The 18955-nt window shown below is 34.8% G+C and overlaps 1 protein-coding gene across 1 annotated transcript; it reads left to right on the top strand.

The window, feature by feature from the left end:
- Nucleotides 1-6704: 6704 nt before the first annotated feature.
- Nucleotides 6705-13645, top strand: LOC128982623 (uncharacterized). The gene is made up of 4 exons (XM_054401575.1): nt 6705-6757; nt 11838-11889; nt 12899-12968; nt 13306-13645. The coding sequence occupies exons 2-4, from the start codon at nt 11886-11888 to the stop codon at nt 13550-13552; spliced, it is 321 nt and encodes a 106-aa protein (XP_054257550.1). The 5' UTR covers nt 6705-6757; nt 11838-11885; the 3' UTR covers nt 13553-13645.
- Nucleotides 13646-18955: the final 5310 nt, after the last annotated feature.

Consider the following 18955-nt stretch of genomic DNA (forward strand, 5'->3'; position numbering starts at 1 on the left):
GAACCGATCTACGAGTAAAAATAACTCCCATTGTGGAGCGAACGTCGCGATGCATTTACCCTTTGTTTTAAATATTTTAGCTGTTGGGTGTTGAAAGTTCACGAATAGTTTTCATGTTTAATTGGTAGAAGCTACACAAAGGAAATCATTGTTTCTAAGATCCTGATTTACGTCAGATTTTAATCAGATGAGTCTAATTATGTAAACAATGAAGTGCAGGTAGTGGAACACCTGCAATTTGATTACGTGATTCAAGTTGTGCATTCTTTTTACTCAAAGTGCATAGTGCAATCAATCAGTAAACAAATGGAAAGTTTCAACCAGTCCGTATGTCTCATCAAACGCCAATAAAGTTTGGGCACGAGTGAACTCTAAACGAATTACAGTATTACCTTCATGACTGTTCAATCATTTGGTTTATTTCCTACACGAAAACAAAATTTATGTCAAACGTACCACACAAACTGGCAGATTCCCTAGAACACAGTCGTTGATTGTCGGCGATCTATTGTTGAGATACTTAAGAGGATAATGTACAGATGAACGTTGAACGTGTGTCGTGGCGTGATGAATCGTCGTGGACCGGACAGTTGGTCCACCCACCTACAACCTCCATTACTATTGGGGCAGCCCCTCTACCAAAAACCGTAAGATAATTCGTCTTAATGTATAAGACGATAGCGTACGTTGATGTCACGCAATGTTAAGATTATGATCTTTACTTAGTCCCAACGCTAGCCCCGCTCGCTCTCCCGTATAGATTTATTTAGGAAGCGTTAGTGCAAAGTTTAATAATTTTACATCTTTTATTATTCATAATCGCGCGGTCCGGGTGGTGTGCTGTGTGCTGTGTGCTGTGTGCTGTGTGCCGGGTGAGGAGTGAAGAGCCCTCAAGTCGAGTGGCCGGGCCGTGCGATTTGTCCGTCGTTGCCATGGCGACACGCGGCGCGGCGGCGTTGCTAGGCGACCGACACCGGCCAACCTGGGCTATTGTAGCTACCGTTAATACATGAAAGGAAATTTGGACAACGCTTTATAAGAAACAATAAATCTCAACAGAGACTAAATCTCGGGTGCACGTCTGTCTCGGTTACCAAGTTCACTTCGAACTTGGTTGCTGTTTTGGAAAATGATGTTTGTATTACTTACTTACTGGTACGGATTATTCGTTTTACATTTTACCCAAATACCCCCGCTGCAGCAAACCTGCCGACTAAGCGATTTCCGTTTGCCTGGATTGATTTTCGATTAATCTATTAAATAAACATTTTTGTTGAACGAGTACCTAGGTTAGCTAATACAGGGAAACTAATAAAGAATGTTTTTATTAAAATATCAATAGCTTAGTATGAAATAAATAAATCCGCCAAGTTTGATCAAAATTTATGCATAAACAAGCCAACTACAACATTTTACAATATTCTCCATAAGAATAACATGGGAATTTGAAATTAAAATTTTTTTGAATTTTCTCCGTAACCCATCACCGTACAAAAACAATTTTATATACTAATTTATTTGTAAGCTCTTTAAAAATGTCTGGAGAAAATTTGATAAATTTTGTGTTTTAAGGGTAAAAAGTTAGAAAACCCCATTTTTACCCTATAAAACCCCCCGTTAAACCCCGTTCTCGTGGTCCGATCATGCTGGTTAGCGAACTCATTCAAGTTTATCCCGCCTTACACCTTCAAAAAAATTTGATCAAAATCGGACAAAAATTACTCAAGTTATCATCCGGACGGACACACACACACATATCTATCAGGGTGTAAATTAAGTCTGGCACACATTTTTTATCTTTTTTTCTATAGTAGATAGAAGAAATCAATTTGCGGGAATGATTAATAACAAATGTTAGGCACTTTTTACAAATTTTGAAAATAAAAATTCCCTTAAGGGCAAGGGGGGGTGGGGGGTAACTAAAAATTTTCAAATGACAACCCCCATCTTGTGACCCCTCATTTTAAAGGTCATTGGAAGACAAATCCAAAGATGTGTCTAAAAAATTTGTTCTTGCACCCTATCCAAGATGGCGGTTTAAAATGTACTTAGGGTTGAATGGGTAAATTAGGTATGGCACACATTTCTTATCTTTTTTACTCTTTGTAGATAGAAGGAATTAATTTGCGGGACTGAGTAAGAACAAATGTTTGGCACTTTTTCATAATTTTGAAAAAAAATCCCCTTAAGAAAAATCCCCTTAAGGGTAAGGTGGGGGTGGGGGGTAACTAAAAATTTTCAAATGACAACCCCCATCTTGTGACCACTCGTTTTTAAGGTATTTGGAAGACAAATTTAACGATGTGTCTGAAAAATTTTTTTTTGCATCCTGTCCAAGATGGCGGCTTAAAATGTGCTTAGGGTTGAACAAGTAAAATTTGTGTAGGGGTTGTCATTTGAAAATTTTTAGTTACCCCCCACCCCCACCTTACCCTTAAGGGGATTTTTTTTCAAAATTATGAAAAAGTGCCAAACATTTGTTCTTACTCAGTCCCGCAAATTAATTCCTTCTATCTACAAAGAGTAAAAAAGATAAGAAATGTGTGCCATAGGCCTACCTAATTTAACCATTCAACCCTAAGTACATTTTAAACCGCCATCTTGGATAGGGTGCAAAAAAAAATTTTTTAGACACATCTTTGGATTTGTCTTCCAATGACCTTTAAAATGAGGGGTCACAAGATGGGGGTTGTCATTTGAAAATTTTTAGTTACCCCCCACCCTTCCTTGCCCTTAAGGGAATTTTTATTTTCAAAATTTGTTAAAAGTGCCTAACATTTGTTATTAATCATTCCCGCAAATTGATTTCTTCTATGTACTATAGAAAAAAAGATAAAAAATGTGTGCCAGACTTAATTTACACCCTGTATATAAAAGGCAAAGCCCTCACTGACTGACTCACTCACTCACTCATCACTAATTCTCCCACTTCCCGTTTACCTAGGAGGCTGAAATTTGGTACACTATAGGAAAACTAAATTGTTTTTATTCTGATCGGACTCTCGGGCACCGCCCCAGTGGCTCTGGAGTTTCCCATGTTAACCTTAAGAGTACTCATATTTAAATGGAATTAATGAATCTTAACAGCTGTTTCAATTAAACAAGTTGGTTCTGTTCTATGATGTGCAATAGCATTAAAGTTACAAGTATTACCAACAGGGTGCAGCACTATTATTTTTTTTTTTTATTTATGACAACAGCTAAATTGCAAACAAAAGGTGAGTGAGCGTGGCGGACGAACTTCAACCTGGAGGCGAGTTAGCGTAGCTAACGAGCTAACCTGAAGGCAAGTGAGCGTAGCGAACGAACTTCAACCAGGACGTGATTGAGCCATGCGAACGAGCTCACTTGTGAAGTAAAACGGGGCAAAGCCCGCGGGTACAGCTAGTATATATATATATATATATATATATATATATATACTCGCCTTTGGCTCGCTGGGGGCTCCGCCCCCAGGCCCCCTTTTTTGGTTGGGGGTAAATGAGCCACGGGGGACAGGGCGCAAGACCTACAATCGGGCCAAATTTCAGACATCCAGTTAATCTAGAAATGGGTAAACGTGATTTAGGCTTATGCACCTGTAAGAATAACATTGGGGCGGGGGAGGATATAATATTAGGGAGGGGGGGTTAGAAATACGATAGGGGGATAAAACTTTAAGTAAACCAGAGTTTATACAAAATATTATTAATGTTTGCAAAAAGAATTTACTCAGATTGGGAAAAGTAGCGAAAATCGTAAAAAATTTTATAGAAATTTACCAAATAAAAAGTAAGGCGTTTTTTGAAGTTGAAGTTGGCGTTTTTTGAAGTTGAAGTTGAAGTTGGCGATTTTCGAAGAACACTTAAGAGTGTTTTGTAGAAAATGTAATTCCTGACCATGAAAATTCTTTCAAATCTTTTCTAGCTTTTAGAAAACCGATAAAAAATTTGAAAAAATTTACCAAATGTTGAAAGTAGGGCGTTTTTTGAAGTTGAAGGAGTGCGACTTTCGGAAAACGCCTAAGAGGGTTTTGTAGAAAATTTAATTCATTTTCATGTAAGTTCTTTTAAATCTTTTCTATCTCTTACGGTTTTAGAGCTATAGCTATTTGAAAAAAAAACGTGTTTTATAGTTTTTAGATGTCCTGCCATTTTGGATTTTTGAGGAGGTTAAAACTTTAAAATATGACTTTTGCAAATTTCACCCTTAACTTAGGATCCCATACTACAATACTACAAAATTACAAGTCTATAGCACGTTTCTTAACAATTCAGATGACCATAACAAAGTCATAAAATTTCAAAGTTATCCTCCTTAAGCATAACATGGGGCTCGTAAAAACTTTTGGGGCCAAGGAGTAAAGTTACGAAAACACGTGTAGTAAGTAAAGTTTCAAGTAAAAAAAGGAGAATACAAAGCAATAATAATATTTGCAAAAAAAAAAGTTTTAAATCTAAAAAAAATAGCGAAAACCGGTAAAAAGTTGAAAGAAATTTATAAAATTTTGAAAGTTGGGCGTTTTTTGAAGCCGAAGGAGTGTGATTTTCGGAAAACACCTAAGAGGGTTTTGTAGAAAACTTAATTCCTGTTCATGAATATCCTTTCAAATCTTTTCTAGCTCTAACTGTTTTCGAGCTATATCCGTAAAAAAAACGTGTTTTATCGTTTTCAGAGGTCCGCCATTTTGGATTTTTGGCGGGGTTAAAATTTGAAAATGGGACTTTTGCACATTTCACCGTTAATATAAGATCCCCTACTACAATAATACCAAGTTTCAAGTCTCTAGCACGTTTCTAAACGGTTCAGATGAGCACACCAAAGTCAACCACTTTCAATGTTATTCTCCATAAGAATAACACGGAGCTCGTAAAAACTTTCAAATTTCGACATTAAAATTAGATTTTGGGGGTCAAGGAGTAAAGTTACGAAAAAACACGTAATGAGTAAAATTTAAAGTAAAGTAAGGAGAATACAAAGCAATAATAATATTTGCAAAAAGAAATTATTTAAATATGAAAAAATAGCGAAAACCGTAAAAGATTTTAAAGAAATTTACTAAATTTTGAAAGTAGGGCGTTTTTTGAAGGTTAAGGAGTGCGATTTCCGGAGAACGCCTAAGAGGGTTTTGTAGAGAATTTAATTCCCTTTCGCTAAGATTCTTTCAAATCTTTTCTAGCTCTTACCGTTTTCGAGCTATAGCCCTTTGAAAAAAACGCGTTTTATCGTTTTCAGAGGTCCGCCATTTTGGATTTTTGGGGTGGTTAAAATTTGAAAATGGGACTTTTGCAAAATTAACCGTTAATTTAAGATCCCATAGTACAATACTACGCAAATTTGAAGTCTCTAGCACGTTTCTAAACCATTCAGATGGGCACACCAAAGTCGGCCGTTTTTAATGCTATTTCCCATAAGAATAACATGGGGGGAAATTCAAAATTTCGGGGGGGTTAAAATTTGAAAATGCGACTTTTTGGAATTTTATGGGTGGTTTGGGGCCAAGAACTACAAGTGTGCCAAATTTCAACTCCCTAGCACATCTAGAAGTGGTCTGGTCTGGTCAAGGAAGTCCCCTTGGACCACTGCTTTTTCCTATATAACCCAATTAAACATAAATTGGCCCTTAATTATATTTGCTAACAACACGGCTTTGGTCTTATACGGGAACATGGGACGAGGTTTACACACATAATCCTCTGATCTCATCAAGAATAAAACTGGTTTGACTATAATTTACTTTCTTTCAATGTACAAAAAACAAATTTTTGCTAATAATACTTATAATAGAGATAACTATGATCCAGGACAGAGGATCCTCAAAATGCACTCTTGTGACGATCCGGAGTCTGTCTACTGTGGATATGAACCCATTAAAAAGTGTTTCAAATATTTAGGTGTAGTCATGGGAAAAAAATATCATGGGTGCCTCATATTTAAAACAATACCCCCGCCGCAGTAAACCTGCAGACTAAGCGAATTTCCATTTGCCCGATTGGATTTTCAATTTAAATAGCATTATGTTCAACAAATACCTAGGTTTGCTGCTACAGGGAGAGTAATTAAGTGGGTTTTTAGTAGAATATCAATAGCTTAGTATAAAATAAGGTAATTGCCAAGTTTGATCAAAATATATCCGTAAACAAGCAAACTACAACAGTTTACTTATTCCCCATATGAATAGCATAGTAATTTTAAATTTACGATTTTTTTGAATTTTTTCGTGACCAATAGTCGTAAAAAACTCTTCAATATACTAAATTATTTTTTTCAAGCTCTACAAATTTGACCAAGAGAAATTGGAATTTTTTTGTTTTGAGGGTCAAAAATGATAAAATCCAATTTTGACCCCCAAATAACCCCGTTCCCATAGTCCGATCATGCTGGTTTGCGATCTTATTCAAGTTTATCCCGCCCTACACCTTTAAGCCAAATTTCATCAAAAACTGACAAAAATTACTCATGTTATCGTATTCACGGACACACACACAGATATATTTGAACGAATAGTGTTTTTGGCCTCTGGGAAAATCAAACTGAAAAAGTAAATCGGTCCCGGGCCCAGGTCTTACTATGAGACCTACTGTAATAGCTACTTTCCTATCGGGAAATTCGCTAAAAACTAAGAAAACTATACATGCTTACAGACAGTTCAAGATTCAAGATTTATTAGTTGAGCCGTGTTTACTCTGGTTCTGGTGGGGGTGTCTCCTCCTGGTACTGGAGACACTACTGTCGGGGAAAAAAGTTTAGACACTCGAGTTTGGAGCTCTACAGAAAAGTAACCAACTAACTTAGAAAAACACGTAGTATGTATAAATTTTCTTTGTTTTATTCTACGTATTCCTGTGAAAACAAAATTTTTTTAGATCGTTTAAGAAATTTTTTATGACAGTCGGAAGGTAAAATCTGCCTGTTTTTACAGTACCAAAAACCATCTTATGACTTTGAAAATTCACACAATGTAAACTAAACGTCAGAACTTTATCAAACTTTAATACAATATGGACACATATACAGGGTGAATTTTAAATGAGTTCCCCCCCTATTTTTTCTACATTTCTTAAGATATCATCTCCGGACCACGTCAGATCATTGTTGAGTAGTAAGTACTTCATTTTGACTGGGTAAACATTTTTGGCCGCCATCTTGGATCCGCCATATTAGATACAAAGTTTTTTTTTTCAAATGTAAAGGTAGGGTTGTGACCCAATATTTCAAACTAAAATTTTACGCTGATTACAATGCCGTAATTAGTTTTAAAAAATCTTGATCCGTTCTAAAGTTATGAGGACTTTTTATAACTTTATTTTTAGCGCATTTTAACATTGTGCATTTACAAACTAAGACCATAATCTCAAAATAGTGCTAGATAAAGATAAGTATACACCACCATCCATTGCCGACATATTTTCACTTGGTTATGACGGATGTAGTTTTTTCAGCCGCCATCTTGGATCCGCAATTTTGAAATGTGATCAATTAATTTAAATATGAAGGTGGTGTTGTGACCCATCATTTTGAGCTACCTTTTTATGCTGAACTCAATGCCGCAATCCGTTTTTCATTTGCATCTTTGGTTTTTGAAATATTGAAATTTTAAATAAGACTATTTTAATATTTCATCAAGATAGCTTGATAACCAAAAACGGATTGCAGCATTGAGTCCAGTATAAAAAAGTAGTTCAAAATGATGGGTCACAACACCACCTTCATATTTAAATTAATTGATCACATTTCAAAATGGCGGATCCAAGATGGCGGCTGAAAAAACTACATCCGTCATAACCAAGTGAAAATATGTCGGCAATGAATGGTGGTGTATACTTATCTTTATCTAGCACTATTTTGAGATTATGGTCTTAGTTTGTAAATGCACAATGTTAAAATGCGCTAAAAATAAAGTTATAAAAAGTCCTCATAACTTTAGAACGGATCAATATTTAAAAAAAATAATTGCGGCATTGTAATCAGCGTAAAATTCTGGTTTGAAATAATGGGTCACAACCCTACCTTTACATTTGAAAAAAAAAACTTTGTATCCAATATGGCGGATCCAAGATGGCGGCCAAAATTGTATACCCAGCCAAAATGAAGTACTTACTACTCAACAATGATCTAACGTGGTCCGGAGATGATATCTTAAGAAATGCAGAAAAAAGTAGGGGGGGAACTCATTTAAAATTCACCCTGTATAATGAATTAGTAATATGTGTAGTTTCAGAATTTTTACTCTACCCAAAACGTTTTTGTTGTAACTTTTGTAAATCAACTTTTTCTCAAAAACGGCAAACGCTTGACAAAAATGTAAAAGCTTGTTTTGGAGGTGATTGGTTTTGTATTTGAAATATTGATACTCCTCAGCCAAATTGTTACGCATATTATTTATATAAATTAACATTTAATTTGGATAGTGCAGAGGCCGAATACGGCACTTCCAGACCGCCACCGGCTCTGACTGGGCGCCTAGTAGGGTTGACACAGCGCTCTATACATAATAACATAGCACTATGCTGAAAAAGGGCTAAGATATTCTACTGATTTGTTATTCCGCGGTTTTCTTGTACTCAATATTACTATTAGACAGTTGTTCATTAAACCTTCCAATATACAGTTAAGACAACAAACAAAAAATGTTCACTAGCCAACTTATATATATATTGAACATTATATATTGAACATTGAACTTTAGATACACTATACCAAGATTAGGTTACAGAAAAGAGCTTTCAAATTCGTTTTAAATCGCACATCAATTGCACCGAAACCTTCTAAATTATATTATCTTTACCTTTATACCTTTATACCATGCATCCATCGATGACCAGTAGTGACTGGATAGATTTCGTCAAAGAAAAAACATTTAAAAACATTTAAGTTTTAATACTTTATATATTTATGCGGTTAACATGGCTGTAGATTACGAGGTCCATTCACCATTTTCCTCTGTGAAATATTCCTTCATGGAGTATAGGGCCGCGCCTTGAGTAGCTCCTCTACTCTCTTTTTAAAGCTCTTAAGAGGGAGTGACTTTATGTCCTGGTGCAGGTGGTTATAAAGTCTGATGCCAAGGACCGGATAACAGTCTTTTTGTTTACTAAGCCTGCAGAAAGGAACGTTTAAATCTTCTCCTTTTCTCGTATTATAACGATGTAGCTGGTTTCTGCAGCTGAGGTTATCAATATTTTCCTTGGTCTGCACCAGACAGTTATAAATGAATTGGCTGTAGATATTCATTACTCCTAGGGCTCGGAAAAGTGGCCTACAATGTTCGTGTCTTTCGCTGGACGTTATGGCTCTTATGGCAGCCTTTTGAACTATCAGAATGTTCTTAGTCTCTGAAGCGTGTCCCCAGACAATGACACCATAGCTCATCAAGCTGTGGAAGAGGCCATAATAGGCCAGCTTTAAGTATGCATCTGTGACCAGATTTTTTAACTTTCTTAAGAGGAAAACAGTTCTGGAAAGTCTGCTTTCCAACTCATTTTTATGTTTGTCCCATGTCAACCTACTATCCAGCCAAAAACCTAGTAGATTGACAGGTAGTTGTTGCAGAGTTTGGGGTTTTAAACTGCATATAAGTTCTTGGGTTTTGTCATTGTTTATTTTAAGTTTGTTCGTTGAAAACCAGGCTTTTGCCTCGTCCAGGATTTCAGCTGCTTCGAGTTTTAGTTGGTCCAATTGACCATTGCTCGTGATGAGGGTGGTGTCATCAGCAAAGAACAGGGTTCTCCCGTCAGTCCTCAAGTCGTTGATAAAAATCAGGAAGAGAACAGGCCCCAGGATAGAACCCTGGGGGACCCCTAAGCTGACATTCAGGTCACTGGAGAGAGCTCCCCTTATAGATACCACTTGCTTTCTGTCTCTCAAATAGTCATGAAAGGTTTTTAGTGCAACGTTCTTTATCCCGTATCTTTCCATTTTCCTCAGCAGGACGTCGTGTGAGATACAGTCGAACGCCTTGCTGAGGTAACATAGGGTTAGGTTTGTCAGGTATTTGTTGTCAAAAGCATAATTTATTTTTGATGTTAGATTTAGCAACGCAGTGGTTGTTGATCTGCCCTTTCGAAACCCATGTTGATCATTCGTGAAAAGATTCGAGCCTTCAAAAAACTCACCCAGTTGGTCCTTGACTGTGCATTCCATAATCTTAGCGTACATTGGTATCAGGGATATAGGCCTATAATTAGATAATTCTTCCGGGTCACCTTTCTTAAATACGGGGACTGTTCGGCTTATTTTTAGAAAACTTGGAAAAAATCCCTCTCTAAGACATATATTGATCACTGTAGCTAGAGGTTTGGACATACAGTGGATGGTATTCTTTAGAATGTTCACATTTAATCCATATATGTCAGGGCTGTTCGAGTTTGAGAAATTCTTAACAATAGACTCAATTTGACTTGGGGTTACGAGTTTCCAGTTTTCTAATTTGTTCATGGGGTTTAGAGGGATATTGTCAGCTGGATCGACATTGCAATTGGTGAAACGTGAAGCGATGTCAGTAACACTGTTAATGAAAAAGGTATTGAATGATGTATCTGGGCTATTGTTGTTTTTGCAAATTGTATTGATTTTTCTGCTTGAGTTTATAAGGTCCCAAGCCGCTTTGTTCGGGTTGTGGGAATTTGTGATATAGTTTGAGTTTGATTCCTTTTTAGCTTTGGTTACTTTACTCCTGTAGTCTTTTTGGGCACATAGATAGAGATGATAATAGTGCTGCTTATCAGTATGATTTATTGCAGATTTATAAATGTCATTTAGGAATAAAACTCTATTTCTCAGATTGGCCAGGTCAGATGTGTACCAGCTTTTGTTGTTACCGATGTACCACACATCGAGGAAGAATGTGTGCAACTTTTGCAGTGATATGTGGGCGAGTGGCTGCCATCTATGTATATACATAGTCTAGTCAGACAGGCGGTCTCACGGCTGCTTAAAATTTTATTCAGTCCAGATTTTAAACTCAAATTAGACTGCAATGTACAACTTTCCGCTAATCCATCCATGCCTGTGTGATAATTGGTCAACAATTATCACCCAGACTGATTTTTGTCATTCATTTGTCAAGAATAATATAATTTTATTATGAAGGTGTATCATATTTATTTATGTGTTTTATGCAATTTAAAAAAAAATTATTTTCCCTCTATTTTTATTTTTGATAGTTTAAATATGAACTTGGACTAGGAGATATTACTTTTGGTTTGAATTTAATTTATAACTTACTGTATTGAGCGGGGGTGATATTCCCCGTGATATGTTCTTTGAGGTTGACTTCAATGCAAACTTTCTTACATAATCACGTAAAACCCGCTGTAGATATTTCAGCTTAAACTTACCAAGGTTATTTTTACAGATAGTGAGAATCGAATGATAATAAATATACAAATTACAATTAGTTAATGCTAAAATAAATTAAAACTAACTTAAAATTTTCAATTTTTAACATGAGGCTTATGGGTTGTTAAGTATCTTTAAGAATTAACAAGTAAAATGTAAACAAAAGATTGCAAACCTAACATATTATGGTCGTAACGAGCCATTTACAGTATAATTAATATGAAATTACTACAGTAATTAGAGACTAAAAGAAAAAGGCCATTTTGATGAATACCATTGAGCATATAACATACCTATGGTGTATTTCTGAGCAATAGGATATGAATATGTTTCCTTTTAAAAAATGAATATCTCTGTTAGATAATCATTCATTTCCTGGAATTAACTTTAATAATCTTGAAACTTTTATTGTGGTTCAGCACTTGTAAAGTATCACATTTTATCTAATACTTCTTTATTTGATCTGACTTATTTGCCATCACATGTTTTCAGTTGTCTAATGACACAATAATTTTCAGGTGGCTACAATCAACCAAGACAAGGCAACAACTACAGATCTAATAACTATGGGTGAGCATTTGTGCATGTAATGTAATTGTATCGTAGTTGTTATGATTGTTTAAATTTGATTTCTTTATCAGTCAGTCAAGGTATTTATGTAAATAATTTATCTCATTGTCCTCAGACGACTAATCTCTCTTGTTCTGTACATTTGTGCAATACGGTGTAGTAAATTCATACCTGTTTTACAAGGGCTACTTCTCTTTGGTGTTTATAAACGTTAAACGCTCGTCGAATTTCCCCTGTTGTATGAGTCAGTTCATATAGTCGAATATGGCAAACTGACCCGCAAGACGTATTGCAACTATAGTTGTCAATTGACAATTCTCTAGTTTTTTGACAAACTTGGCTCTCTCTCTCGTCCAATAGTGTTCTGGTGACTGTAGTGTTTTTAAACCTTCGTGCTGGTCCCTGAACTACACCTCACTTATCAAAACTTCTAACACTCAACTTCACCTGTGTCTTCTTGAGTTTGGCTGGAGGCTCGAACGTTTGCTGCTGCTCCTCTGACATTTTCGACTTAACTGAATAGTTGGATTAAACGGCGAGCGGCGTTTTCGCGAAAATCAGTTTGGACTTGATACCATGAGCGGCTGCTTGCCGCTCAGCTGAAGATATTGTATTATATGAACACCAAAATCCAAATCGAACCTGTATTGAATATAAAAACTTGAATGTGTTCATCGTTTTAGTAACTTAGTTATACAACTATTAAATTTTATGATGTAATTGTCTAGTTAATAACAGTATTTCAGCTTGGAAATTTTAAATATTTGATCTATTTTTTTAGGTTTCTGCAATACCCTTAGGCAGGTGTTTTAATAAAACCTGTAAAAAGTATGATTGAACTGCAACTTTATCACTCTTACTTTCACTAGTGATAAAAATTTAACCATGCGAAATAAATAATTACAAATCATATACTACATACACAATTAATTGTTTTTTTCGCTGCCTGTCAGTTTACTACACCCTTAATCTTAACAATGGCTTGGATCTGTAATTCACTGTGTTTCAGACCCGATCGCGGCAGAAACTTCCAAAGTAGAGACAACAGATATCAGCCATACCAGGACCGAAGACCCAGGGTAATTATGTCATCATAAAAATCACTGAAAAATGTAATCCGAATGAAAAAATATACGAATTATATTTAAATTTAAATAAATTCAATCGATCTCATGCAGCCCTTTTAAGTAAACAATAAACAGCTGTAGAAAATATGATGTTTCACAGGTTGAAAACACAAAACACAGCTCATCTCATAGTAGTGTAGTGAAAAAGGTATTACATGAATTTCGTAAATATAGTCTGATTAGAAGTATCCCTCTTGCTCTTAATATAGTAGAAACCTATTACCTAGCGTATTAAATATATTGGTGACATAACAAATGAATGATCGTATGCTATTTTTTTTTTATTTAGGGAGGCCCTAACCAAGGAGTGGCCTCGTCAAGAGACAGCTATAGTAGCAGCAGCAGCAGCAGAGGTGGCTTTGGTGGGTCTGAGAGTGGTGGAAGGTATGGAGGGGTTGTCAGCTATGGAAGTGGTCCACACAAGAGTTACAGACCACCTCCTCCACAGCAACACCACAGCTACTCTGGCGGATACTACGGCAGGAGATGAACCAACAACTTTAGTCATCTTTAATTTTTTTTTAAATTTTGTATGAAACCAGTTCAAAATAATATAAATATTTTATTTCATGGCATGATAATGTATTGATTTACATAATAAATGTGGAAGTACAAGATTTTACGAAATATATTCCTTGTTTTATTTACCTATATTTCTTTAGAATTAAAATTAATTTCCTTCCAAGAAACTTGATTGTATACCTGAGGTTCAAGTTTTTGTTTTCAGACCTGTAACTCTTCAAATTAATTTCAAATATGAAGGTTACTGGTTAGATTCCTAGATAGATTGGTTCTGGAACCAGATGTAATTTGTCATTTGGGCTATCTGTTAATGATACAACATAAGATAGACAATAGAGAGTAACAAGACCGGGGTTTGGTTGGATCCTTCCCTTCAGTAAAAAAAAAAAAAAAAAACGGGAAATAAGCTGATAACGTGTATAGAACAAATAATAAATGAACCTACTTAATGAAGCAACTATAACTGTTTACAGGTAATATGATAATGTACTCGGTAGTGAAGGAATCAGTAAAAGTCAAATCTGTGATCGGGGGTCCAATCAAAAAGTGGAAGTCCAATGTAGACGTTTAATGAGGTTTCAAGTTTTGATCAGGCAGTAAATAAACAATGAACGCTTAGTGAAAACCATAAATTCAATATTGATTGATTTTTCAGTTCCTATTCTGAGCTCACAATCTTCCTTTACACATTTGTATACCTTATTGAAATTTACAATTTAGACAAAATTCTCTTGATACATCAACTAAAGACCATAAAACACTCTCTTAAGACTTTGCAGTTTATTAAATGTTTTTCAGTCCACACTATGAGCTCACAATCTTCCTTTAAGTATATATTGTATACCTTTTTAAATTTACAATTCAAACAAAATCCTCCTGATTCAACAACTCAAGGCCAAAAACATTCTCCTACACTTAGCCGCCGCTTATTTAACTTTAAAACTTGTTCACACTTTTGTCACTATTATCTACGACCAACAAGATCGTGGTGTACTGAATTTTAGAGCCTCTAATGAATATAGAAATGCAAAATTACTCGTTATAAATCTTTGTTTGAGTTCTATTATTATCGAAAAGGTAAAAACTATAAAACATTGCGTAGTCAACGATCGCGTAAAGAGAGTTACGTAAGCTACTTTACCTACGACCGTTTCTTAATTACTAAAAATCACCACTCATAACTTCCATTAGTTTCGTTAATAACCTCTCATTGCCACTGGATGCAACGACTTATTGTCCCAACCACTCACTCAATGTTTAATCAAATAAATTGGTCTTAACAGCTGAGAAGTTGACGTTGGAAGTACTACAATTTTACTTATTTTCTCTAAATCTTGAACTTCATTGGTTCAAACTTGTACTGTGAAGTAACAAAACAATACTGAAATATTACGTTACTAGCGCGGTAAGTGGTTTACCGTGCGAGTACGTTAAAGCGTACCGGGCGAGTTACGTACGATACTTTACATCATAATACACAAAATCTATAATATTAAAACGTGACAGGGATTTTTATTTCATGATTTTTGTGTTGAAGGAAAGATAATTTTGAGAACTAGGGAATGTCGAAGCCATAATTTTAGTTTGGGGGTTCAGTTTTTTAGAAATTAATTTTTAAATATTAAAAACTCTAGCAGCCGACGCCAACATTCTACTCTAGCTTTTGGTATAATATCATTTGCTTAACGTAACAGCTGTAAACATTCAGCGTTTTTGACGCAAATTCAGCATTTGGATGAAAATGAAATGGCATACGTAGAATTGACTTATTTATACTATGTGTAAGGCTATAATCATCGATACGTTCATTTATTCGGTAAGAGGATGATTGTTTATTTAAATATACATAGTAAAATACTAGATGTTCTGATTTATTATTTTATGAGTCTTAAAAATATTTAGTTTATTTTAGTTCAATATAATTTGTTATAACTAACAGCTATTTGAATAAAAGAATATTCTATAGAACTATGAGGTTATTTTATTAACTCTGTGATTTGATTATAGGAAATAAGTAAGATTCTATAACCATTGCTGTACACGAATCGAAGCTCACTAATCTTCAAAAGAAAGTTTATACAAATTATTTTTCCTACAGTCACCCGACAAAGTTGGCTTCCTTGTACTGTTTATAGTACAGAAAGCTGCTAATTGCTGCATATTTATACTTTGCCGTACGGTTTATACTTTGTCGTACGGTTTATACTTTGCCGCACATCAGGATTCCAACGAAACAACACAAAACAGCGTGGTTCTATTATGCACGTAATCCGTCCTACGCTTGGAAATTGGTTGGCAACACTTAAAGATAATAATAATACTATGAGCAGCTGATTGACTATTATAACTACGATTTAACCTGTCATTTCGTGTTTATAGTTTCGGTATTTCTGAACTTTCTGGACTTTTCTTTTAAACGTTTTTAAAACATTCCTACGATCTTAATAAACAAGAAAATACCTTTAAAGTATTTTTTTTTTTTTTGCGCGGAAACCACTTCAAATTACAAAATCATACGGAACTATATTCTCAAAACGCGGAGCACATTTCTTGCCGAGGAAAAATAGCGGATTGATACGGACCGCGGGTACTACTTTCTCTGGGCACCATTTGTGTTGCCAGCTGAACCTAAAAACGTGTTGTATAGTGTTTGAAAGACGAATTATTTATATGCTTTATAGTGACTGTAGGAAAAATATAATGTGTAACACGAGTGCAAAAGGCCTTTGCTGCACACGAGAGCCCACTAGTTACACAAATAACTATTACTACTCGACTTTTTGAGGAAAGGTTAGGAAAATAACAATGATCAAATGTTTTAATTCATCTTAGCAGCTTTTTCTTTACTATAAATTTTGAACCGCTTAAACTATGCTTGAATTAATTAGTAATAGACACACTATTATATACAGTTTTAATGGACTACTCGATTCCCGTACGTAGGACGGGCTAACAGCTCGTAATTAATAAATTTTGAACGCATAACACAATTTATTTTGGACATAACATAAATTATAATATTTTTATATTACAGAAAATAAAATAGGCCGTTGCAGTTAGCTGTTTATTTCATCAGCTGACTATAGCACTGCACGGTAATAGTATATTACGTTACTAGAAAATAGGCGTTTACCGGAAGCGTATGGTAATCCCGCACTCGACTTCGTCTCGCACGGGAACGACCACACTCATCTGGTAAACACCTATCTTCAGGACTAGTAACGTAATATACTATTTCCGTGCAGTGTTGTAGTCAGCTGATGAAATAAACAGCTAACTTCAAGGGCCTATTTTATTTTCTGTAATATTTTAATAAGTAAATAAAATATGTGTTGAATTTTAGCTTGCGATCTTAATTTTTAAGACCTATTAATGGATTGTTCAAGCAAAAAAATACTCATAAATATTTAAAAAATTAGTTATATACAAGTATTTGACCGAAATATTGGACGCCATCTTGAATTTTGGACTTCCGATACTCCGATTTCTTTAGACTTTTTCCCCTGGTAAATGCACATAATTCTAAGTCAAAATAACCAACAAAACCATTTAAAGAAATTTTTTTAGGGTTTTCGTATGGATTTACTTGACTACATAGTTTGTTCAAACAATGGTGCAATATGACGAAATATAATTCTACATATAATTCAAATAATTCATGGAAAATATACATTTTCCTTGTTAGTCCGTAACCAATATGGTAACCAATAAATTGAATGTTAAATATATTAAAATTCAATTTGCAAATTTTAACGATAAACGCATATTCCTTGTATGTATACAGCTTCGCTTTAAAATATTTTTCTGGAGCTATAAAATTCCTACTAAAGCTAGGCTATAGTTGGAGCCGTTTCTTAAATCTTTTTGCTCGCAAACCTTGTTCATATATTTAAGCGATTAGCTTTTGTTTTTGTGTTCCCATGAAGCTTAACAACTCTAAAGTTTTAACCGAAACGGTGCCTATCGGTGTCGTTTAAAAACTCAATATTATCAACCTAGTGGCTGAGGGTCGCGGGTTCGAATCCTAGTGAGATCGTTTCTGGACTCTGATGCGATTCATCAATCAATGATGCTATCCAACAAAAGGTCGATTAGGATTGCATAATTGACAAACTTATAAATATATATACCTATCTATATCTATAATACCCCCGCCGCAGCAAACCTGCAGACTTAGCGAATTTCCATTTGCCTGATTGGATTTAAACTAAAATGTCTCCTTAAAAATATCACATTTATTCCCTATTTAAACAGAGAGTACTTAGGTTTGCTGCAACAGGGAGGGTAAACAAGTTTTTTATGTAAAATATTAAAAGGTACTGCGGTTTAGTAAGAAATTAATGTATTTTCCAAATTTGATCAAAATATGTTCATAAACAAGCAAACTACAACAGTTGACTTATTCTCCATAAGAATAACATGGGAATTTTAAAATTACATTTTTTTTTAATTTTCTCCGTAACAATTAGGCGCATAATAACGCTTCAATATACTAAATTATTTGTTTTTTTAAGCTCTACAAAATGGTTTAAAAAGAAATTGTGAAATTTTGTATTTTTAGGGTCAAAAATGGGAAAACCCTATTTTTACCCCATAAAACCCCCCATAAACCCCCGTTCCCATAGTCCATGCTGGTTCGCGAACTCATTCAAGTTTATCCCGCCTTACACCTTCAAACCAAATTTTATCAAAATCGGAAAAAAATTACTCAAGTTATCGTGCGGATGGACACACACACATATATATTACTAATTTAGTATATACTTTATATAGGCTTATACAAGGTGTACAATGCAGTTGTCTGCTTGCAATATTGAGCGGAGCTAGCATATTAAACCAACACTTTTCTAAGGTCAATGCTACATCTGTTCCTCGTAAATGAGTTAATATCTCATCATAGTAAGTTTGTAATACACTTGCAGTATTCAAAGTCAATTATAAGTCTGGTTCTCGTAAATAAATGGTCTCCTTACAGTAATCAAAGTCTATGTTTCATCTGGTTCTCATAAATTTGAATGTCTACTTGCAGTATCCAATGTCAAATATATATTTGGTTTGCATATATAAAATGCCTATTTGCAGTATCAAAAATCAATGGTACGCCTGGTTTACTTAAATTGAATGTCTATTTACACAGGTTCTAATGTGAATGATACGTCTGGCTCACGTAAACGAATTGTTTACATGCAGTAAATGGATTAAAGTATTAATATTAATAATTTCCATTATATCTTTAGACAGAGAATAAAAAAAACCTAGTACCTGCACCAGTGGGGTTTTTATTAAACATTTATAAATAAAAAAACTTTTTTAAAACAATAGATAATATACAATTACCTTCACCTTTTGAAATAATGTACTATTATCATCAATTGCATGCACCCCACGTTTTTCGTTTTAAATCTTACAAGTATTTA

This window comes from Macrosteles quadrilineatus, unplaced genomic scaffold (genome assembly GCF_028750875.1).
Source record: "Macrosteles quadrilineatus isolate MER2022 unplaced genomic scaffold, UCM_ALF_1.0 Scaffold_794__1_contigs__length_31625, whole genome shotgun sequence".
NCBI classification, from domain to species: Eukaryota; Metazoa; Arthropoda; class Insecta; order Hemiptera; family Cicadellidae; genus Macrosteles; species Macrosteles quadrilineatus.